The following is a 25,549-nucleotide window of genomic DNA, read 5'->3' as shown; positions in this document are numbered from 1 at the left end:
ATTACCCCGAATTCAGAACAAGTGGTGGCAGTGTTAAAATTAATTTGTATATGAGTAACTATCTCACCATCCAGTGTTGTGAAGAATTGTTAACGATATTAAACATCGTTGGTCATTTCTCGTTACTTCCCCGTCCTCCTGATAACGGGTAGAGCTTTATCTGCTGCTAGGGCAGACGCTATCCTAGTCCTCTGGGGTGATATCAAGTTATAATTGTTACAGCCTGAAGGGTTACGTTTGATAGCAACAGTGATAGTTGGACGCGTGACACACCCACACACACTCCACACATTACCAACCCCACACAAACAACCCCCCTACACTTCCCCCCCCCACACCCACAAGCCCACGTACCCCCACTAAATACATCATTTACCTCCACACCCCCACCTAAAGACCCCCACAACCCTTCCACACGCCCACACAACCCTTCCACACCCCTCCACACCCCCACAACCCTTCCACACCCCCACACAACCCTTCCACACCCCCCCACACCCCCACAACCCTTCCACACCCCCACACAACCCTTCCACCCCTCCACACCCCCCACACCCTCATCTACAGTGACATAAATGGTCACTACCTCAGGTGTAAGTGTCCACTTGACTATGTAGATGGCTCCTGGGACACCTGGCTGCGTCTCTTAAGAGGGAGTCATTGGGTTGTAAATGTCTCGCCTGAGCAAAAAGGAGACGAGAATCGATCAGCAACACGCCACAGTTACTTGCTGGCAGCGCCTCGTAAACCAGCCAGGCCTCATCAACAAAGGCCAATTGCTCGTTAATCCAACCACCAAACTTCCAGTTTATGAATAAAAACGCTTCACACACGACTCACAACTGATGTATTTTTCTCAAGCTTGTCCTCAGGTCAGGCTCGTTCAAGCAGCGGCCGTCCCTAAAGACGCATTCATTATTTTTTGTAACATTGTATTAAAAATAGATTTATTCTCGTATATATGCATTATTTTTTCTCATTTGATTCATCACGTTAATGTCATTTCTTTGTGTATATAAATTAATATTAATATATATTAAAGTTTCAAGTATAGTTAGGGACAGGTTCTGTTGGGGATTGTTTGTACTTAGAGTACGTGGGTGAAGCATTTACAGTGTTGGAATTCGAACAGTAGTCGACAGTCAAGCAATGTTCGAATCACATCATTATGAATACTTCACCATAACCTAAACATCTAACCTAACCTGACCTGACCTGACCTGACCTGACCTGACCTAACCTGACCTGACCTGACCTGACCTAACCTGACCTGACCTGACCTGACCTAACCTGACCTAACCTGACCTATCCTAACCTGACCTACACCTAAGTACACACAAAATTCTGATATACAAGAATGTATTTTTACGAGTAAAAGAGACTGTCGGTGTGTCTGTTTCCAGGATGGAGACCTCTGTAGATTCAGAGAATTTTGCATAGTGCTTTGCGATTGTCTGAGGTGTGTCATTGGGGGTCACCACCCATGCCCCTCTTAAAGATGGGTTGGTGCCTATTCCAAATACCAGCGACTCTTGTGAAGTCTCAAATGCTGCGTTAAATTTTCCAGACGAGGGTTGAGCAGGGGAGGAGAGGGGGAGTGTGGGTACAGGTGGGAGAGGCAAAGTGGTGGTGAGAGAGAGAGAGAGAGAGAGAGAGAGAGAGAGAGAGAGAGAGAGAGAGAGAGAGAGAGAGAGAGAGAGAGAGAGAGAGAGAGAGAGAGAGAGAGAGAGAGAGGAGACTAACCTCTCAGTGCCCATATAAGCAATACCAGCTACCCATTCTAGTAATCTATAGATTTATATCTATAGAATAGAATGTCTGTCTGTGTCTGTTTGTGTCTATCTGTCTCTCTGTCTGCCCGTCTGTCTGTTCAAAGTAGGAGGACTTTTCCAATACTGTCATGGGAAACAGGGTAATTGATCCATGGAACACATGAACGGGTAACAATCAACGTGGGATCACTTGGATTGTTTCAAACGCAGGTCAGACATATATGGGTCGATATGACTTGGAACTGCCTCGTGCGTGCCAATAGTTCTTCTGCAGTTTCCTTTATTCTAATGATGCTTTAGGCTTTCCTTAAGCTATAATTTTGATTTGGGTAACTCGGTGAATCTTTTGAATCTTTCAATTCGAATTATTTTCAGACAAAATCTACGCCAGGATTTATCAAGCATTTATTTGTCCAATTACGAAACCTGTGCATCTTTCTTGAATAAATAAGACTAAGACGGCGTCTTAATCTTATTTATTAGGAATTTTATGAGTTCCGATTTTCCATGAGGTTGTCTGTAACAAAAACAACCTCGGGGACGAGAACAACTTCACAGCTTTTCCAAGCTCGAAAACTGTGTAATACAGAGAGAGGATATGATCACGACATACAAGATACTGAGGGGAATAGACATGGTGGACAAAGACAGGGTCGTTAAATTGGGAGAAAGTAGGACAAGAGGAGACAGGTGGAAGCTGGTAGCACAACCGAGTCGACTAAATGCAACACAATATTCCTACCCTGTACGGGTTATTAACAAGTGGAATACACTGAAAGAAGTAGTTGTGGAAGCCACCTCCATCCTTTGACGACTCAGGTCCAGGACTAAACATACAGTTTTTCAACTTCAATTTCTTTCTTTATTATGCACCCCATACTCATCCCGTGGGCGGTGGTGTAAAGGGTTACAGAGGCACATAATTGGTTCAGGAACTGAACCCTCTAGTTCGTTTAGCTAAGCAAATAACAATCTTTTGACGCTAGTTACACATTTATTATGTTTATATATATATATAAAGAAAGAAATTGAAGTTGAAAAACTGTATGTTTAGTCCTGGACCTGAGTCGTCAAAGGATGGAGGTGGCTTCCACAACTACTTCTTTCAGTGTATTCCACTTGTTAACAACCCGTACAGGGTAGGAATATTGTGTTGCATTTAGTCGACTCGGTTGTGCTACCAGCTTCCACCTGTGTCCTCTTGTCCTACTTTCTCCCAATTTAACGACCCTGTCTTTGTCCACCATGTCTATTCCCCTCAGTATCTTGTATGTCGTGATCATATCCTCTCTCTGTATTACACAGTTTTCGAGCTTGGAAAAGCTGTGAAGTTGTTCTCGTCCCCGAGGTTGTTTTTGTTACAGACAACCTCATGGAAAATCGGAACTCATAAAATGCTTAATAAATAAGATTAAGACGCCGTCTTAGTCTTATTTATTCAAGAAAGATGCACAGGTTTCGTAATTGGACAAATAAATGCTTGATAAATCCTGGCGCAGATTCTGTCTCAGAATAATTCGAATTGAAAGATTCAAAAGATTCACCGAGTTATCCAAATCAAAATTATATTAAAGCGTTGATTCTCACTCTGAACCGTGGAGTTACACCAGCGAGAGGCTTGGCAACACTCCCTTCAACCAGGCTTCGAATCCCCAGAACCCAGTCCAGGTATACCCGTGGTATATCCCAAGTATACCTCCCCTGATATATCCCAGGTATGCTCCTGGCTGGTCACTAGGGAGTGACGAACGAGGGAGTTACTACTACTCTGCTTATAGACTGTTGTGTGTGTCTGGTAGTTTGTGTTACTTCCAGAGGTAACCACCACCACCACCACCACTACTAACCGCATCATCACCACCACCACCACCACAACAACCACCACTACTAACAGCACCATCACCACCACCAACTCCACCATCACCACCATCACCACCACCACCACCAGCTCCACCATCACCACCACCACCACCAGCAGGGGATACCCTACAGGGGGGGGGGGGGGGGTCTCCACCCTACCCAGAAATTATGCAAATGCAAACAGTTAATTACACTATAAATACTCTCTACTGACAAGACCATAACCTAACATCCTGGCCCTCAGCAGGAGGAGGGGGGGGAGGGGGTGCCACTTGAGAAGGGGGGGGGAGGGGGTGCCACTTGAAGGGGGGGGGAGGTGCCACTTGAAGGGGGGGGGAGGGGGTGCCACTTGAAGGGGGGGGGGAAGGCCACAAGAACAGACCCTCATTATGCTAACAAGGTGACGACTCCAGAATGAGACACTAATCAATGCAAAGTATTGATCTTCAACTAGTAAATTAGTGACCAGCCGCTGTCTCTGCGAGGCGAGGTCACGCGGCGTTGTGACCTCACTTGGTTTCGTAAGTAGGCCAGGACTATGATGTTATAAGTAGGCCAGTGCCCCATCAAGCACCTGGCTTTGTAAGTGGATCAAGATACCGTCACTTAAGTGCCCAGACGACTCTTTTGAGTCAACTGATTTTTAAGTGTAGATGCTTTAAGTGTATGACTTAAATACACAGACTTTTAAGTGTTTGAAAGTAGTAAGTAACATAAATGCATTGTGTTTAATAATAATATAGTATAATATTAATTACAATCATAAAGCAATTAAAAGCAATCATTAACTGCAATCACAAATGTGTGTTTACACCTATGCAGCGTCAACACACTCACAGGTCAGTGGAGTTGTTACCAGTGCAAACTACAAGTCATTAGCGTGACCATTATGACGCCACAATGACGTCACAAAACATGTACAACTCTTGGTTCGTTAGGTTAAGTTGGGTTTGTTTAAGAAAGAGGCGATGATGTAGTTGGGTGCATACCTCTCACAGGGTTTAGTCCCTACTCGTCCCCCATGTCAAGAAGCAGTGCGTGGATTGGTCCTTGAAGCTAGTTCAAATCCCACAGGAATTGGAACTATCAGGGGGAAAAGCGCCAAGCCATTACGACTATATAGCACTGGGAAGGGATCAGGATAAGGATTTGGGATGAGACGGAGGGAAGGAATGGTGCCCAACCACTTACAGACGATCGGGGATTGAACGCCGGCCTGCACGAAGCAAGACTGTCGTTCTACCGTCCAGCCCAAATCTTGAACTCTCACGGCGCGGTCCGGAAGGGCGAGGGCTTCACACAGGGAAACTTTCATGATGAATAATATGACTTTCAATCGACTTGAGAATGGTCCAGGACGGACCGAAACGTCGTCGTCCCTTCACTTTCTAGTGTGTGGTCTGGTCAACATATTTCAGCCACGTTATTGTGACTCCTCGTCTGCACGACTTTCAAATTAAAAGTTCGGCTCTAGTGAGCCTAGAGGCGCCCCTAGAGGGAGATGGTGGCAGCTCTAGACACCACACCAACAACGGCAGGTGCTCCGGTTGAACATCTTCACTAATACACATGTGGCGACTGTGATCCTGGCCAACGAGGACGACCAAAGTACTCAACACAGTACATCACGATGTCCTGCAAGAGGCGAACATCTTGCTAATTCCACTCCAGTACCTCGGAGCTGACAGGACTGGTAGCCGTAGACGACGCCATCCATCAGATAAATCAACAAAACCTCTCTGATTGCAATGTCATCAAGAAGGAAGATGACACCCAACATTTAAACTGTCGCTGGCAACAGCTGAACTAGCCACGGAGGCTGAGAGAAGCTGGCTTAAACGCTTCACCATCATCATCTCTTCATCTCAGATCTCCAAGGAGACTCTTACAAGCTCAAGCAATGCTTTAAGATTTTTTGATACTATTATTACGCAAACAAATGCCTAGAACAGTAAGTAAAAAACAGTAAGTTCTTTAGCAAAGTTTTTTGACACAGTGCCACATGAAAGACTGATTAAAAAGTTAGAACATAAGAATAAAGGTAAGTGCAGAAGGCCTATTGGCTCATACGAGACATTTCTATTTCAACTACTATTTCAAAACTTGATTTACGAACTTCAGCAAATGCGCCCTCTGTGGAGACACTATGGTGAGGTACCAGTGTTCCAGAAGAAAGGACAGAAATTAACAAAAATCACTGATACGGTCAAACAACTTGGAACAAGTTCAAGGAGTGCGGATCAACCGGGCTGTGGTGGATATGTGGGCCTGCGGGCCGCTCCAAGCAACAGCCTGGTGGACCAATCTCTCACAAGTCAAGCCTGGCCTCGGGCCGGGCTTGGGGGAGTGTAAGAACTCCCAGAACCCCATCAAGCAGGGTCCAGATTCACGAAGCAGTTACACAAGCACTTACAAACCTGTGCATTTTTTCTCAATCTTTGGCGGCATTGTTTACAATTATTAAACAGTTAATGAGCTCCGAAGCACCAGGAGGCTGTTTATAACAATAACAACAGTTGATTGGCAAGTTTTCATGCTTGTAAACTGTTTAATAAATGTAACCAAAGCCGTCAAAGATTGAGGAAAGATGTACACGTCACGTTCGTAAGTGCTTGCGTAACTACTTCGTGAATCTGACCCCTTGGTATCAAGCAGGTATCACAAACCCACCAGCTGCTGCTTCCTTCCACATCCTCAGACCTCCATTACCAGGCCCGCTTGGACAAGCTACAATCAACCCAAACGCCAATCAACATCCGACGGCTTGGGCGGGTACTGCTCAACAGCGCCTCAAACGACAGGATCAACAACAATCAGCTCAAACTTCCACATGTGCCAGTGATCATCGCCTACACGCACAGTCGTCCACAACCACCACTGCCTCCATCACAACGGGCTACAGCTTGCTAGCGGCGACCAGCTTACCACCTCTACTTGGCCAGGCGAGATGCTGTACACATTATCCACCAGTAACTCCACTACAGACGCCGGCCATCCAGCCACCACAAGAGCCACCAATATATGGACACATTATCCACCAGTAACTCCACTACAGACGCCGGCCATCCAGCCACCACAAGAGCCACCAATATATGGACACATTATCCACCAGTAACTCCACTACAGACGCCGGCCATCCAGCCACCACAAGAGCCACCAATATATGGACACATTATCCACCAGTAACTCCACTACAGACGCCGGCCATCCAGCCACCACAAGAGCCACCAATATAGACCACCTCCATGGAAGCAACTCCTAAATAAACACCAAACTGGAGCCCAAACGACCATCTTGTGCTACAACGTCCAAATTGTGAAGGAATGCTCGAGGAAACAGTGTTTCAAATTACGAAATGGAAGATTACAGACATCCGCACACCAAGCAAAGTGGTGCAGGTACCCCTGATCAACCAGGGTGATCAACCAGGCTGTGACTCATACGTCAGGCTGCGAGCAGCCGCGTCTAACAGCCTGGTTGATCAGTCCAGCAACCAGGAGGCCTGGTCGACGACCGGGCCGCGGGGACGCTAAGCCCCGGAAGCACCTCAAGGTAACCTCAAGGTAAGGTACCCCGGTAGGATCAGAGGGCATCAAGAAATCTTAATCAAAACTATAATTCTTTACACACAGAGGAATCACAATAACGTGATGCAAATCAATGAACAATCAAGTGAACGTAGCTCAGGCGATTAAGGCAGCGTCTGGGATGCTCACAGACGTAGGTTCGAATCCTCGTCACGGCCCGTGTGGATTTGTTTATAATTCTTTCCTTGAAGGACTGAAGAAAAGGCGACAGGAATGGACCTCAACCACTCCCACGTCCACAACCACGCTCACAACCACGCCCACAACCACGCCCACACCACGCCCACACCCACGCCCACAACGTCATTGGTAGACCAGCACGTATACAGCTCTTTCCCCCATGAATGCAGACACTTCTATCTGAAGAGTCAGATAGTCGAATACTAGTCGATAGTCAACTCAAAAGATAGTCGAATACGTGCTATCTCCCGATAGCAACTACCGGTGTTGATAGCAAGTATTCAACTACACCAAGCTCCACGAGGCATCCCAGCAATACCAAACTCAACACACACAGACGATGATATCCAATAAGCAGGAGTATAAGAAACACAGGTGTAAGGTAAGTATAAGGAGACGGCACCAAGTCATTACGAATATACAACTCAAAACGAGCCAATCATCAACCCGAGAAGCAGACACTTTCAGGAAGACACTCCTTACCAGACTGTTGTTTATATGTATATACAACAGTCCACCAGCTTCCACACACCCACAGGATGTGGATGTGTGAACCTATCTTAATCTCCTCATCTACCGAAAATTACCAGTTATCTCGAGATATATATGTGTGTGTGTGTGTGTGTGTGTGTGTGTGTGTGTGTGTGTGTGTGTGTGTGTGTGTGTGTGTGTGTGTGTGTGTGTGTGTGTGTGTGTGTGTGTGTGTGTAGGGAAGGGTAGGAGGAGCCTGCTATCACGAAAGTCAGGACCTGCCTCACCGTTGTCTGCTCACCCACACTCGCGTGAGGATAGCGAGATGAAGATACCAATCTTCATATTTATATGCCAATTAAATACATAATGAAAACTGTCGGTAATACGACACGCGAAAATATAATCTACAGAATCATAAAATATTGATCCTGTGTTGGGATGAAACAATGGTAGTGACCTGCGCCCATAGACGGGCAGGTCGTGGTGAGGGGAATGTAGACGCCGGCGTAGGAGACATTAAGTCTTCAAGAGGAATACGCACCTCCTTAACAGCTTGTACAGCACACACAGAAACCACAATAGCGTGTTGCATCAAATGAACAAATCTACAAGGGATCTGACCATGTCGTAGCTCAGTCGATTAAGGCAGCGTTTGGGATCCTCTCAGACATAGGTTCGAACCCTCGTCACGGCCCTTGTGGATTTGTTCAGCTTGTACAGCCTCACCAGCTCATGTTGGACTATATAAACTAGGGTGGTGAACACTACTAGCCAGGAGGGGCGAGGAACACTAGCCAGGAGGGGCGAGGAACACTAGCCAGCAGGGGCGAGGAACACTAGCCAGCAGGGGCGAGGAACACTAGTTCCAGAGGAGAGAAATGTAGTGAGCCACAACTCCTTCCTCACAAGAAACTATATTACCTGAAACTTGCTCAACATCAGGTAATAAAAAATCTTGAATGCTTCCAATCTTAAACACCATCTTGACTTACCTCTACCTTCTCATACTAATGCTCAACGTTCACAATATTGTAGCTACATATAAAGCTCAAATGTAAAAAATAAGCTTGGCTTTATTGTAGTATTAAAAACAAAACTAACGATATTGTACTTTAAAAATATTGGTGTTTAGGCAATTCGCTGGCTGGGCAGCCACTAATCTACAGGTCTTGGGATGTTGAGTCGTGATGTTCTGGAGCCAAGTGGACCAGTGTTGACTATGCTCAGTGTATATATGACAAAATTACACACACATGTGCGCACACATGGCCCTCTCATCTTTCAACACTAAGGTCACCATAAGTACAGTCAGCAATACACTCTTTTACACAATCACCTTTACAGTGAACGCTCATATAAAAAACATGTACTAGGTGTAGTGTACACAGTGGTCCAGGGTCGTACATAGTGGCCCAGGGTCGTACACAGTGGCCCAGAGCCGTACACAGTGGCCCAGGGCCGTACACAGTGGCCCAGGGCCGTACACAGTGGCCCAGGTCCGTACACAGTGGCCCAGGGCCGTACACAGTGGCCCAGGGCCGTACACAGTGGCCCAGGGCCGTGCACAGTGGCCCAGGGCCGTGCACACGAGCGCCCAGACCAGTGTACAGATGCCCATACCCATAAACATGATGCCCCCCCCCCCTGTCTGCCCACTTTAGGAGGGACAGGTCACGCACAAACAGCAGGAGTTAGTATCAAGGTTGGAACACATTATAGCGCCCAGGATCACAGCTCACGTTTACAACCACGCCTCCCTGGCTACCACTGGGGACTGGACGGTAGAGCGACGGTCTCGCTTCATGCAGGTCGGCGTTCAATCCCCGACCGTCCAAGTAGATGGACACAATTCCTCCTCTCTCAAAATCATATTCCAAGTGATGTATACTCATTATGGATTAGTATTTTCTCCTGATGGTTACTTTAACTTCGCTACACATGCTTCATATAGGGATCTCCTTCAATCCTCGTCCCCATAATCCCCATCATGAATCTCCCCACCTCCTCCCCATCCTTACCCACGCACCCCCTCCCCTACCCTTACCCTCGCACCCCCTCCCCTACCCTTACCCACGCACCCTCCATAATACATTCACCTACTTTTTTCTCCCCTGACCTGCCTGTTAATTCTATGACTCTAGATCGAGGGTGTCACACCTTACTCTGTAGATTTCCTCTTCTGTTTAGAGTCACTTGTTCTGGAACAGAGCCTCGTTTTCTTCTGAAGCTCTAAATCCACCTCTTTTTAACGCCTCACACAAGTAGTGTAAATTGCCAGAATAATCAAATCACCTCCACAGCCCCGCTCCTGCGCCAGGTAAGTCCTCTACGGGATCACCATAGCCCGTGCTACTTGGAACTGTTTGTTCCTAGTAGCTGAATCTATAACAACAACGACAAAAGACCTAACCTAACCTACGCCTAATTATACACATAATTTAATGTTTGTTATGAATGAATCATGGATGTGATCGTTACTACACATTCACGGGCTCTTGAGTGATGAATGTGGCAATACAGCCCTCAGTCGTCTGCCACTGTCTGTCACCTCCGCCCACGCCCTGTCACCACCGCCCACGGCCCTGTCACCTCCGCCCACGGCCCTGTCACCTCCGCCCACGCCCTGTCACCTCCGCCCACGACCCTGTCACCACCGCCCACGACCCTGCCACCACCGCCCACGGCCCTGTCACCTCCGCCCATAGCCCTAAGGAACTTTTTCTTTCATTCTAAGAAAATTATCCCTTTCCTCCTGTGACATGACAAAACCCTTATCCTGTCAAGGGCGTCTCTCCCTTGCTAACCGTGTCCATCTAATGTGTCTAATTTGAACGGAATGTTGCCCCTGATCCACCAGCCTCTGACACCCCGCCGACACTTCACCAGAGATAACAGCGATGGTTCCTTACGGATACCAGAGTCTCTCTCTTTCTCTAATCTCCTCTAGCCTCTCCTTAACGAGTCAAACAAACACAAACATAAAACAAACACGCCTCAACCCTCGTCTCATCAAACGGCTACCTAATCGTCCCTCACCAATCCCGCAAGGAAGCACCCGCACTAATTACTAAGGAGATCCGAACCTAATCTCACTTCTTGAGACATTTCGGGATTGATTTTGGGGCGATTAATGGATTCTTGAGAAGAGTTCCGGTTACCTGTTTCACTTGTCGTAGGATCGTTTTTGTGGATAATGATCCGATATTGTTTCTCGGGTCCCGCCTCTGTCGATCAGATAATGGTGAGGGTGGCTTCTCTCGCCAGGGCGGCCCTCTCAAGTCAGGATGAGGGGGAGAGGTCGGCAGGTCGGCCCTCTCAAGTCAGGATGAGGGGGAGAGGTCGGCAGGTCGGCCCTCTCAAGTCAGGATGAGGGGGAGAGGTCGGCAGGTCGGCCCTCTCAAGTCAGGATGAGGGGGAGAGGTCGGCAGGTCGGCCCTCTCAAGTCAGGATGAGGGGGAGAGGTCGGCAGGTCGGCCCTCTCAAGTCAGGATGAGGGGGAGAGGTCGGCAGGTCGGCCCTCTCAAGTCAGGATGAGGGGGAGAGGTCGGCAGGTCGGCCCTCTCAATTCACAGGAGTGATTGAAAGGGGCGACACTCCTTCTCTACCCTGTAAACTTTCATGCGTATTTTCTGTCTCAATCACGTCACCTGCGCTTTCTTCTCAGTGCTGTGAAGCTTAGATTCATTATTTTTTTAATTTTTCTGATCTGTACGGGTTAATGTGGTGACATATCTTTGAACTTTCTGCAGTTCAGAAGAGTTCTGTTTGACAGAACACTCCGAACTGTGCCGCATCAATCTAGAAAGGCCCGACATGGTCTATACAAGACCATGAACTTTCTAGATAGATCAGGGTTCTAGATCAGGGTTCTGGTCGCAGCTGTAATGTCAACCAACTTTGCCAAACAATTAACGTGATGGAACAACGGGGAGCTGTTCCAACGTGGTTTAGATGGAACAACGGAAGCTGTTCCAACGAGCCTCAGAAGATGGAACAACGGAAGCTGTTCCAACGTGCTTTAGAAGATGGGACAACGGAAGCTGTTCCAACGTGCCTGAGAAGATGGAACAACGGAAGCTGTTCCAACGTGCTTCAGAAGATGGAACAACGGAAGCTGTTCCAACGTGCTTCAGCTGGAACAACGGAAGCTGTTCCAACGTGCTTCAGAAGATGGGACAACGGAAGCTGTTCCAACGTGCTTCAGAAGATGGGACAACGGAAGCTGTTCCAACGTGCCTCAGAAGATGGAACAACGGAAGTTGTTCCAACGTGCTTCAGCTGGAACAACGGAAGCTGTTCCAACGTGCTTCAGGCGATGGAACAACGGAAGCCTACATGACTTCCAGGGTTACCTGACCTGTGGATTACCTGGTTTGTGAAGCTGTTTATCTTCGCAGATCGACGGCTCATGCATAGCCATCACAACCTGACTGATCCAACAACCACAGCAGAAACCTGTCTACAGTTCTCTCTTGAAAGACAATCAACGGTGGAAGCTTGAAGGCTTCCACCGTTGCTCCAGTACAGCTTATCCACTAACCTCACTACTGCTTCAGTCAAGAGAAAACGAAAGAGGTGAAACCTGTTCAATCTTCTTTCCCTTTATGCTCCAGAACAGAGCCTAAACAGTCACCAGAAGAAGAGAAGAGAGAAGGGGGAAGAGAGAGAGAGAGAGAGAGAGAGAGAGAGAGAGAGAGAGAGAGAGAGAGAGAGAGAGAGAGAGAGAGAGAGAGAGAGAGAGAGAGAGAGAGAGAGAGAGAGAGAGAGAGAAAGGGCGATTCGTGTGAGTGCCAGCGATAATAGTGAGTGACGGGCCTGGTGCCACCACCAGATGGCTCTCCGTCACACTCCTGCCCTCTCTTGCATGATCACTGCTCGGGGGGGGGGATCTCTCTACTCAAGCAGCACTGTTCTTGGCTCTCTACGCCAGGTTCACTGTTCTAAGGCCACTGCTCTGAGATCAGTGCTCATGGCACACTCCTCAGGGTCACTGTTTCAAGCCCAGGGGCACTGCCCCAGACTCACTGTCTGGGGCAGTGCCCAAGAAGACCTCGACAAACTCCAGGAATGAGCTACCAAAAGGCTGCAAGAATTCAATCGCAATAAATGTAAGGCAATGAAGGTGAGAAAAGGCAGTAATGAGACCAGCGAGTTGCTACACCATCACCGGAACAAGATTTTGAAGTGGATATAATTGAATCACTAACACCAGCAGATGGGAAGGTTGGCACACATTACAACACCACTTAAAACCTTAAATAAAGACTAAGTCAGTTTACACAGAGACTGAAGCAGTTTACACAGACTGAGGCAGTTTACACAGTCCATGGTAGACCAATGCTCCAATATACAACACCAGTCTGAAATCAGCAAAATGTGAAACAGAACGAAATTAAAAAGGAAGTTTCCAAGATTAGTGCCAGAGCTAAGAGGACTATAAGCGGTTAGGACACGTTAGGGGTCTAAATCTCTCAACTCTAGAGATGAAGAGAGAGGAGATATGATCGTACCTTACAAGATACTCAGGGGAAATAAACACGATGGACCAGGACAGCCCCTTTAACTTACGAGACAAGACGAGAGGATTTAGTTAAAAGCTGAAAAGAAATAAATCGAAGAAATTAAAAATAATGTACGGGTAGTCAACAAGTAGAATGCACTTAAAGAAGAAGATGTAGAAGCCACCTCCATCCACAACTTCGGATTCGACATCGGATTCGAAGTTTCGTTGATTTTGTCGAAGATCGGATTCGACAAAAAATTCGAACGTCGAAATAGTTCAATATATAACGCAACAAGTACATCAGACTTGTAGGTTGGGGACCAAGAGCTAGACCTCACTTCCCTACAGTCACTAACAAGTGAGCACAACTTGTCCTCTTGAATAATACATTGCATTTTGAGGTGAAAATCCCCAACGTCAAAATATGATTTACTATAAATCTCAACGGGTCGCTAAATTGACAGGCTGCCATGTTTTCTATTCGTGGGGGGGGGGGGGGGTCTTGATTAGGATAGGATAGGCTAGGCTAGGCTAGGCTAGGCTAGGCTTGGCTAGGCTAGGCTTGGCTAGGTTAGGCTTGGCTAGGTTAGGCTAGGCTAGTGAATAATTTTTGTGTGACTTTGTGACAATTGGAGAAGAAGGGCTACTGACCCATCACCATCACCCATCACCATCACCCATCACCCATCACCATCACCCATCACCATAAACCACTATTAAAGATTCAATTAAGCTCCAAATGAAAAGTAAGTATTTCTGTTTCTCTTGCCAAGTGGACAGACTTATTTCAACAACTTCTAGGGTCCGATAATTAAGATAATTTACAGTGCTCGTTAACTCATTGTAAATCACTTTTCCTCACAATTATAAGTCATTATACCTAAATTGCTTTAATGGAGATGCACGAGGCTGCATTGTAAGTCGAGCTGGCTCTTGTGTTAAGGGTATTAATGGTCACTGCGCACACACACGCACAATTCACTCAGTCATAATGTGTTACTCAATCAAGTGGGTGTTGCGTGCATTGTCTTATAAACACAAGAGCTATAACACAAGTCTCTTATAAACACAAGAGCTATAACACAAGTCTCTTATAAACACAAGAGCTATAACACAAGTCTCTTATAAACACAAGAGCTATAACACAAGTCTCTTATAAACACAAGAGCTATAACACAAGTCTCACATAAACACAAGAGCAATTTATAAACTTAAATTGCATAACCAAGGCACTTATCGGTTTTAAGTTTAAAAAAAAAGAGTGGGGGGGGGGCGAGCTGCGCACTTTATAAGTACAAAAAAAGGGAGTACATACTTAAGTACGATATTGGCTGTATAGAACTTAGTACAATTTTTTACGAAGTGAACCTAATCTAACTTTACCTTGCTTAACCAAACCTAATCTGATCTAACCAACCTTAACCCTAACCTAACCCAACCTAATCTAGTAGTTTAGATAGTAGTTTTTTTTAACTATGTATACTATAGTACAAAGATTGTCGTTCTAATCAATTAGATAATAGAACTTTGTACTATTCATTTTAGAGAATCAGAAAAAATGAAACTAAAAATCAAACTTAAATATTCCTAGGCCTAGTATAGTACACATATGTACTATATTAGGCCTCAGATAGTGTGTATTAGGCTTAGGAATGGTAGGTTAGGTTAGTTTTTGTCTTTGCAACATAAGTAGAAAATAGGTTTCAGGTTTGTCCAACTCAATAGTTCATATTTCTACTTTCTAATTTCGTTTTTCGAGAGAGAGAGAGAGAGAGAGAGAGAGAGAGAGAGAGAGAGAGAGAGAGAGAGAGAGAGAGAGAGAGAGAGAGAGAGAGAGAGAGAGAGAGAGAGAGAGAGAATATGAGAAAATCCATCCCAATCTTGTAAATCATAAATAATTCTGGTCAAAGCGTTATCTTTTGCATTACTAGTCGGTGGCTGTAAAGGTGTTGGAGAAGCCTCTCCTCAAGCCCCCAGATCTGGGGGCCCACCAAGACCCACCCTCGAGGTCGGGGGCCCACCAAGACCCACCCTCGAGGTCTTGGGGCCCACCATGACCCACCCTTGAGGTCTGGGGGCCCACCAACACCCACCTCCCCCAACTCCACTGCTGCACACACGGAATAATTTAGCGAAGAGTTGAGTTCAAGCGACGAGTACCACCCAAGACCCTGGTCCCTTGATGGTATGAATCGTTTATGGAGTTAAACGTTACTCCTTAACGTACTTCTTCGTTAATACTCGAAGTACTAACCCTCTTCGTTAGTACTTCGAACTCCAAACCTCTTCGGAGTACTTCGAAGTGTCTTCGTACAAGATTCTTAACACAAACATTTCTTGATTTACGAAGTACTTGTTTCTAGGAGATTATTTGCTGTTTATGTCTGTTTCTGAATACAAAAGAACAAAATACAAAAGTAAACAAATTCTGAATTGCTGGAAATACTGTGTGGGAGAGCTTGCGAGTTGTGTCCATTGATTATATGTAATGTGATTATGTATTATGTAGGGTTTACACTGACTAGCTGGCCAGTTCACAGTGTTGTGAATTGTGGTGTAGAGTGGTGTAGGGTGTGGTGTAGGGTGTGGTGTAGAGTGTGGTGTAGAGTGTGGTGTAGAGTGGTGTAGAGTGTGGTGTAGAGTGTGGTGAAGGGTGGTGTAGAGTGGTGTAGGGTGTGGTGTAGAGTGTGGTGTAGAGTGTGGTGAAGGGTGGTGTTGAGTGGTGTAGGGTGTGGTGTAGAGTGTGGTGTAGAGTGTGGTGTAGGGTGTGGTGTAGAGTGTGGTGTAGAGTGTGGTGTAGAGTGTGGTGAAGGGTGGTGTTGAGTGGTGTGTTGGTATATACATAGTGAGATGTATAACGTTGAAAAATATGTATAGGGAGATGAATAACATTGTATAGTGAAATGAATAACATTGTGAAGTATGGTGTATAACGTAGTGCAGTATGGCGTAGTATAGAAGTATAGTGCATATAGTATAGGAGGGGTTAGTTGGTGGGGGGAGGGGGTTAGTAACCACCTATTTCCCCCCCCCTCAACAATTACACCCATTTCCCCCCCCCCCCCCCCTCACAAACACACATACACTACTCGAACCCTGAAACCATCTCATCAACTCACTCACCCGTCCACACACAACCACAACAGTCTGCTTCATCCATCCGCAAAACTGTTCGCAAATTGACAGCTTTGTACAAAGTGAAAAATGTCAAATTTAAAAAAAAAATATATATTCCATAAATATAAATTACAATATAGATCTGAAACAAAACAATTTGCCAGAAAAACCAACAACTAGGGCTTAAAATTTATATTAAAAAAAGGACTTCAAAATCTAAGTTCTTAAATTCACGATGAATTTTTATATATTTTAACTAAAAAAAAAAGTTATTCGAATTCAATAATATTAATTAAATTCAAAATTTACAAGTGATATCGTTTCGAAACTTAAAATGTGTCGCAAAAATTCATTCAAACTTATTAAATCGTAAACAAAAAAATCAACCCGACTCATTTCAAAGTAAAAATTTAAGTTCGAAATTTCAAGATTTCATATATTCAAAATAGTTATGTACTTATTTCAAAACTAATTTCATCTGTTTCTTCGGCCTATCGAGTATAATAAGTGTTCAATATCTTTATTCCATCTCCTTATACTTTTCCATCCACTTCCTCCCATTCTATCCACTCTTCCACCATATCTATCTACATGTATCTATCTATATCTATTTATATATCTATCTCCGTCATCTACTTTTCCGACTAGGTAAAATCCTCCGCCTCTATAATCAAAATACACAAATTAAATCGCTTTGACGAGGCTGAGTTTGCGATACGCGGCTTGTAATATTTGCGTATGTTACCAGGCCGCCTTGTTGACGCAAGCGTCACGCAGCCTTGTTGACGCAAGCTTCACACCAGGTAACCGGCCGGGCGCGAACACCGCAAGTGTCAATACCAGCCACGGGGAAGGGGGTTCATAAACAAACTTTTTAAGTACGTATAGCCAGCCAGCTGAATCCTAACTCGGTGAGGATGGGCGTACTCACATAGATGTGAGTTTCCTGAGTATTTCGTCAATTTGTACCTGCCTGTGTTGGCGTGAGTTCGACTCCAGATTCTAGGGGAGCTGTTCTAGAAATCTGCGATCGACTGGCATAGTTGAGCTCTGTGGCATCTATCTTGAGGTTATCTTGAGATGATTTCGGGGCTTTAGTGTCCCCGCGGCCCGGTCCTCGACCAGGCCTCCACCCCCAGGAAGCAGCCCGTGACAGCTGATTAACACCCAGGTACCTATTTACTGCTAGGTAACAGGGGCATTCAGGGTGAAAGAAACTTTGCCCATTTGTTTCTGCCTCGTGCGGGAATCGAACCCGCGCCACAGAATTACGAGTCGTGCGCGCTATCCACCAGGCTACGAGGCCCCCTCTATGTTTAGAACTCTAAATGGAATCAACCTCAGGTAAGGAGGTTGAACAGTATGAAGTCTATATGGAAACAACCTCATCCAATCTCTTCCCCAACATCCCAAACACTATATACGTTTTCCCTATTTGACTCTTTTGCATGATTAGGTGTAATCTGTGGCCCTCCCCAATCCCCGATCCAATACCCAGGGTATTTTGTACCCCGTTAGAGAGCCGCACGCAGTCTGAAATGTTAATCTCGGGCCGATTGATCAGGTACTCTTTCGAGGTGATTATCCAGTTTGCAATCGAATGCCAAAAGAGGTGGTTAGGTATGTCCTCTTGTATTTCAACTCATCCTCCTGTTTAGATAGTTCTCTGTATAAATATGTGCACCATCGTATATATACACATGTAATGTACAATTAGATTGGAGAATTTGGTACTATTCATTTTATAGTTCGAAAAAATAGCTGAAAAACAAAGTTAAATATGCCTAGTATAGCTCATATATTTACTATATTAGGTCTCAACGTGCATAGGCCTAGGAAGGTTAGATTATGTTAGGTTTTCTTTGCAGCATCAGTACGAAAACTTTCCCAGTTTGTCCAAATTCAATAGTACCGATTTCTATTTTTATAATATAATATTTCTATATAATATTGTGACGGAAATTCCTTTTCCGTCACAATATGTGCGATAGTCCTAATGGCTACTGTAAGTACTTCCTAAACAGGAAACCTGCTTGATGGGGTTCTGGGAATTCTTCTACTCCCTAAACCCGGCCCGAGGCCAGGCTCGACTTGTGAGAGTTTGGTCCACCAGGCTGTTGCTTGGAGCGGCCCGCAGGCCCACATACCCACCACAGCCCGGTTGGTCCGGCACTTCTTGGAGAAAAGATCTAGTTTTCTCTTGAAGATGTCCACGGTTGTTCCGGCAATATTTCTTATACTCGCTGGGAGGGTGTTGAACAACCGTGGGCTTCGAGGAGGAGGTGCTTGTGTATTTAGAGGGAGTGTTGAAAAGTCTTAGCACCTTATCTTGAGATGATTTCGGGGCTTAGCGTCCCCGCGGCCCAGTCCTCGACCAGGCCTCCTTTTTGTTACACACCCCCAGGAAGCAGCCCGTAGCAGCTGTCTAACTCCCAGGTAACTATTTACTGCTAGGTGAACAGGAGCATCAGAGTGGAAGAAACTCTGCCCAATTGTTTCCGCCTCCACTGGGGATCGAACCTAGAATCTTAGGACTACGAATCCCGTGTGCTATCCACTCAGTCGTCAGGCCCCTTGATGGTAATGGAAGTGTACCTATTGTACCCAGACTTTCTGACTGCTCTTGTGTGCATTCTGTCATGCCTATATACTAGTTACGTGTGCAGATTTAGAAGCAATCCCTCTAATATTTTCCAGTTGTAAATTACGATGCATCTCTCACCTCCTGCGTAGGTCATACGTCAGGCTGCGAGCAGCCGCGTCTAACAGCCTGGTTGATCAGTCCAGCAACCAGGAGGCCTGGTCGACGACCGGGCCGCGGGGACGCTAAGCCCCGGAAGCACCTCAAGGTAACCTCAAGGTCCTCTCCATGGAGGATAAATTGATGGGGTTTTAATCAAACCTAATAATTTATACGAACACAAGTAATATATTCCTGGAACTTAAAAGGTTAAAGTCTAAGGAAAAACAAGAAATCCTTAGAAAAAAGGTGCTTGATCAGCTGCAATGCCAGGAAGTCTGGCAAGGGGACGGGCTGTACTTCTTGAGAATGTTGTGAGTGGCACAGACGACCACCAAGGGTTCGATACCCAGGCCCCAGCAAGCACATCACCCTCAAGGCCTCTCGGTAGGTCAATACAACATGGCGGACGTGGGAGTACTGACCTTCAACGAAGAAGAGCATCGTCTCGTTGTTGAGGTTGTCCATCAGGGGCTGGACGGTCTCAACGGCCAGGGTTTCGAGAACGTTGGCCCGGATGTCCAGGTGATGGATGTTGGGGGCCGTGAGGAAGACCTCGGGGCCCAGGGTCAATAGCTTGTTGTCCTGCCACACACAACCACGTAATAATTAGTTCAGCTGCAACAAGAGCCCGGCTCTGATCACTATCAAACATGCGATGATATTTAGCTTTCCATTGCAAGTTACATTAAACTATATCATGACTGCATTAAAAATAAACATTAGATACATGAAGCAATTATAATGTATATGCAAATGATCTTAATACTTTACATGGTTTAATTAACCTATACAGGTAAAATCCATTGAAGATTTCTTTAAATTGTGAACAATACTCATGATAAACATGCCTGTAAGTTGAGCTGCTGCAGGTGGTCGAGGCCAAGGAAGCCCTTGGGAGATATGTACTTGAGAGAGTTCTGTTGTAAGTCCAAGACTCGGAGAGCTTGTAAATCACGGAAGGTCTTATCGCCGATAACCTCAATGCGGTTCTTATGGAGATCGAGGCGTTCCAGAGATCGAAGTCCCTTAAAGGTATCTGGCGTGATCACCTGCAACAGGGAGAACAAGTGAAGGTTAAACTCAACATTCACCCTTCAGTCCAGATAGAAAATTATCACTTCAGTTTCAGAGACAGTCAGTATTTACTTCAATTTGTGGGACACCCTTTAGTTTCATATCTGTGGATTGGGTACCTAACTTTAAGCGACTTTAAGGTGACATTGAGTACATGAGGGTAATTATATATTTTATATTCGTTATACAATATCATTCAACAGTTGGAGGGTAGAAATAGCTTAAACTACTCTATCCCTTTGAGATGTATTTCTTTCTTGTCTCAATAAACATACTTGAACTTGAATTCAACAGTTCAAACCAACAAGAAAAGTGCCAACAAAAGCATCGTAAGACTAGAAAATGAACCCCACCTGAATTTGGTTGGCGAAGAGTTCGAGTTCTTCCAGGTTGTGGAGGCCCTGGAAGGCCCGCTCGTGGACGATGGTGATGTTATTCCGATCAATATAGAGCTTGGTGAGCTTCGGCAGGTCTACGAAGACATGCCGGTTGACTTCGGTGATGTGGTTCTCGCCCAGCGTGAGGGTGTCGAGGGATGGAAGGTGCGTGAAGGCGTTGCGAGCCAGGGTGAAGATGGAGTTCCTGGAGAGGGAGACCTTCGAGAGGGAGCTGGAGTTTCCGAAGCTGTAGGCGTGGACGGTGTTGATGGTGGCGTACTGCACCTGGTGGCCCAGACAACACGAGGGTCGCTCGTCAGTATAGTGTTAATATTTACATCTGTCACTCGTTCAAGGCTCACCAATACCTCCCTCACTCACGGTAATTGGCAACCGCAAGACCGTATTACCTATATTTTTAACATGTAAATGTGTTAACATTCTGCTCAATACGAAATTGAGTGTGTGTGTGTGTGTGTGTGTGTGTGTGTGTGTGTGTGTGTGTGTGTGTGTGTGTGTGTGTGTGTGTGTGTGTGTGTGTGTGTGTGTGACATGAAACATTTTGCTGCTCCATAAAATTACAGACAGTAATTATCTTAGCAACTTATGAAAAGCTCTTGTTTAAACTCCCATCATTCTTAATCCTTAAATTACCCCTTTTCATCCCCAAAACAAGACCTGAGAAAATTAATCCCAGACAAGTTCAGTCTGGAAGCAAACTTTTACGTCAACAACGCTGGCCATCACCGGAGATTCGAACTCGGGCCTCAAAAATTGCCTAACCGTTGTCCTACCAACCCCACCATGGTTGCCCCACAATAAGGTAAGATCCCAGACGCACCTAACTGGTACCTAATGGAGACTTTTACACTTTGTGGAGCAGTTTTAAGATATTTCAAGGATATCTACCCCCTTTATCCATGCCATTTAAGAGGCTATTGTGGACTGGCTCTTAATTTTCAATATATTAAAGATAAAACTTACAAGGCACTCGGGAATCATCATCTAGAATCTAGATCATCATTAATCAAATACATCAACATTGAGATCACACACACCAGTTTGATTCCCCCAGCCGGTGATGACCCAAGCGTTGTTACACCCATTTACTGGTGACTTCCTAACCTATTCCTTGAACTCCTAACCTATCCCCCGCCCTCGGAACCTATCCCTCGACCTCAGCTCTTAAAACACTGCCTGGCCTGTATCCTCTCTGGGTAAAGGGACAAGGATGATCTTTGGATAGAGGAGCCAGGACCCCCACTGGATAGAGGAGCCAGGACCCCACCACTGGATAGAGGAGCCAGGACCCCCTCCCCCCTACTGGATAGAGAAGCCAGGACCCCCCTCCCCCCCTACTGGATAGAGGAGCCAGGACCCCTACTGGATAGAGAAGCCAGGACCCCCTCCCCCCTACTGGATAGAGAAGCCAGGACCCCCTCCCCCCTACTGGATAGAGAAGCCAGGACCCCCTCCCCCTACTGGATAGAAGAGCCAGGACCCCCTCCCCCTACTGGACAGAGAAGCCAGCGACCCCTCCCTACTGGATAGAGAAGCCAGGACCCCCTCCCCTCTACTGGATAGAGGAGGCAGGACCCCTACTGGATAGAGGAGCCAGGACCCCCCTCCCCCCTACTAGATAGAGGAGCCAGGACCCCCCTCCCCCTACTGGATAGAGGAGCCAGGACCCCTACTGGATAGAGAAGCCAGGACCCCCTCCCTCCTACTGGATAGAGAAGCCAGGACCCCCTCCCCCATATTGGATAGAGAAGCCAGGACCCCCTCCCCCCTACTGGATAGAGAAGCCAGCGACCCTTCCCCCTGGATAGAAGAGCCAGGACCCCCTCCCCCTACTGGATAGAGAAGCCAGCGACCCCTCCCTACTGGATAGAGAAGCCAGGACCCCCTCCTCCCCTGGATAGAGGAGCCAGGACCCCCACCTACCTCGAACATGTGTATCCCCTGCAGGTGCTGGATAGCGATGGTGGGGATGGACTTGAGGGTGCCATCTGGGCGGAGGTGGAGCGTCAGCCTCTTGATCTTAGTCTGGGAGACGAAGCCCTCCCAAATCACCTCGTTCTTGGACATGTCGTTGAAGATCCAGCAGTTACCCTCCTCAGCCTGTGGAGCACCAGAGGCAGGTGTTGCAAACTTATTGGCATCAAGTGATAAATGTACACATGTTCTACCTTGTCAATAACTTTAAATGGCTGTTTTAACATCATTAGTAATGTTGTAAGAAGTTAATTACCTTGGGGTTACCTTGGGGTTACCTTGAGGATACTGTCAAGACATTTCCCCTTAATACTTTGTCATCAGGATGTTCACCTAGGCATGGACTGTGGTCTTATGGTTAGTTTACCTTTGTTTACCTCTTAAGAGATTTATACTAAATCTTAGCCCGATGATAAAGGTCAGAGGAAATGCCAAAAAGAGTGCAAAACACCAAGGTAGAGTAACGCTGACAAAATATTGGTTTACAAATAAATAAAACGTAACATAGTTAATTAGGCAGTGGGCTCCCACAGCCTTCAGGTACCTTGATATATGTGTGTGTGTATATATACGTGTGTGTGTGTGTGTGTGTGTGTGTGTGTGTGTGTGTGTGTGTGTGTGTGTGTGTGTGTGTGTGTGTGTGTGTGTGTGTGTGTGTGTGTGTGTGGGTGTGTATACGTGTGGGTGTGTGTGTGTATATTTATAGTGTATATGTGTATGTTATCAAAAATTATCAATAGGCACATGCCTCTGTATGACTAACCATCCAATGTGATGGAGATTTACAGCATCACGGAGCTAGCTTTTTGACACACTCAGTACTCTCCTTCACAAATGAAGCAGCTATATCTAACTGTTTTTTTTAAACATCTGTCTGATAATCGCATGTTTTATAGATTATCTACTCAGGCAAGATTATTCAAAGATAAAAATTAGATAAAAATATTAAGACACCTGGACTCTACATCCCTAATTTGTGGTTTCTCAAAACAACTCTTATGATCTGCTGTAACAAGAGGAGAAATTAATATATATATATATATATATATATATATATATATATATATATATATATATATATATATATATATATATATATATATATATATATATATGCATGCGAACAAGCCTGAATGGTCCCCAGGACTATATGCAACTGAAAACTCACACCCCAGAAGTGACTCGAACCCATACTGCCAGGAGCAATGCAACTGATGCGTACAGGACACCTTAATCCACTCGACCATCACGACCGGACATAAGTAGGTGATAGCCGAAGCTATTTGAACCACTCCCCCGCCGGCACTCGGATGGTAATCTTGGACATAGTATTTTATCAAATCACCTCATTCTTTGAGGCACACGTGAAGAACACAAATGCAAACAAGCCTGAATGGTCCCCAGGACTATATGCAACTGAAAACTTACACCCTGTGTAAGTTTAAGACAAGAAACTGTGTAAGTTTAAGACAAGAAACTGTGTAAGTTTAAGACAAGAAACTGTGTAAGTTTAAGACAAGAAACTGTGTAAGTTTAAGACAAGAAACTGTGTAAGTTTAAGACAAGAAACTGTGTAAGTTTAAGACAAGAAACTGTGTAAGTTTAAGACAAGAAACTGTGTATGGTGTCCGCATCTGTCTGTAAATGCGAGTATGCAGCCTGTCCTCAGGGAGGAAATACGCTCACAGGAATGGATTGAGAATGACTTCATAATTAGTGCTATTATCTACTCTATATCCATGGTTACTTCAGGTTAAGGTTTGATTAGGTTAAATTACCTTTAGTTACGTTAACACAGTGTATTATTAACGATAATGTGCAATAAATTCGAAAACTATTTCAGTGTACCCGAGGATTCCATTTACAAAAAAACTAATTCTTCAAAGAAAACGTTTTCAGCATACACTTTTTACATTTTAAACCAGCAGCCGAGTTGACCAGACGACCAACCGGGAGACCTGGTCAGAGACCGGTCCCTGTGGCCATTGATCCCCGGAACCTTCACAAGGTTTCCCACAAGATAAGAACAAACGACTTATAACACAATAAAGTTATAACTTGAAAATAATCTCTGTTTAGAACAAAGATTCACTCGCCAGCTTACATGTCGACTCTTACTGGAGCCGTAATATGTTGTCAGGCCTTCACAAATATAATCTAGATAACTATCTAGATAACTATCTATCTAGATAAATCTTATAACTTAAATCTTAATATAAATCTTAATCTTAAATCTTAAATCTTAAATATAATATAAATCTTATAAATCTAGATAAATCTATATATAATATATATATTTATCTAGATAAATCTAGATAACTATCCTGGTGGTTTGAGTTGGTGGGGGGGGGAGGGGGGGGTTACTGATCTTTTAGAGGTTATCTTGAGATGATTTCGGGGCTTAGCGCTCCCTCGGCCCGGTCCTCGACTAGTCTCCATTTTTTATACACGCCCCCAGGAAGCAACCCGTAGCAGCTGTCTAACTCCCAGGTACCTATTTACTGCTAGGTGAACAGGAGCATCAGGGCCATGCAAGACACACATATACAAATCTTGTCGCTCTCCGTAAGAAATCAATTCAGACGCCGGAATTCGGGTCATTGTAGATCTTGTGCCGGCTTTGACGGTATAATTACAGAGGTGAGGAGCTGCCAGGCGTCGAGGTGGGGCGGGACGAGGCGAGGCGAGGCAGGGTGAGGCAGGGTGAGGCGGGGCGAGGCAGGGTGAGGCAGGGCGAGGCAGGGCGAGGCAGGGTGGGGCGAGGAAGGGTGGGGCGAGGTGGAGCGAGGCAAGGCGAGGCGGGGCGGGGCTGGGCGGGGCGGGGCGGGGCGAGGCGGGGCGGGGCGGGGTGGGGCGGGGTGGGGCGG

General features: G+C 45.7%; 1 protein-coding gene across 3 annotated transcripts in view; it reads right to left on the bottom strand.

Moving 5' to 3' along the window:
• Positions 1 to 25,549, bottom strand: part of LOC123772369 (connectin) — an 806,097-nt gene that overhangs the window by 203,017 nt on the left and 577,531 nt on the right. For all 3 annotated transcript variants that reach the window (XM_045765447.2, XM_045765448.2, XM_069325825.1), the window contains 4 exons: positions 22,632 to 22,808; positions 20,664 to 20,972; positions 20,085 to 20,285; positions 19,659 to 19,818 (listed from right to left, as the gene is read on the bottom strand). In XM_045765447.2, the coding sequence (XP_045621403.2) occupies positions 19,659 to 19,818; positions 20,085 to 20,285; positions 20,664 to 20,972; positions 22,632 to 22,808 (847 nt within the window). The remainder of the gene's footprint in view (positions 1 to 19,658; positions 19,819 to 20,084; positions 20,286 to 20,663; positions 20,973 to 22,631; positions 22,809 to 25,549) is intronic.

This window comes from Procambarus clarkii, chromosome 17, assembly GCF_040958095.1.
Source record: "Procambarus clarkii isolate CNS0578487 chromosome 17, FALCON_Pclarkii_2.0, whole genome shotgun sequence".
Classification (NCBI taxonomy): Eukaryota; Metazoa; Arthropoda; class Malacostraca; order Decapoda; family Cambaridae; genus Procambarus; species Procambarus clarkii.
This window is presented reverse-complemented; position numbering and strand designations above follow the sequence as displayed.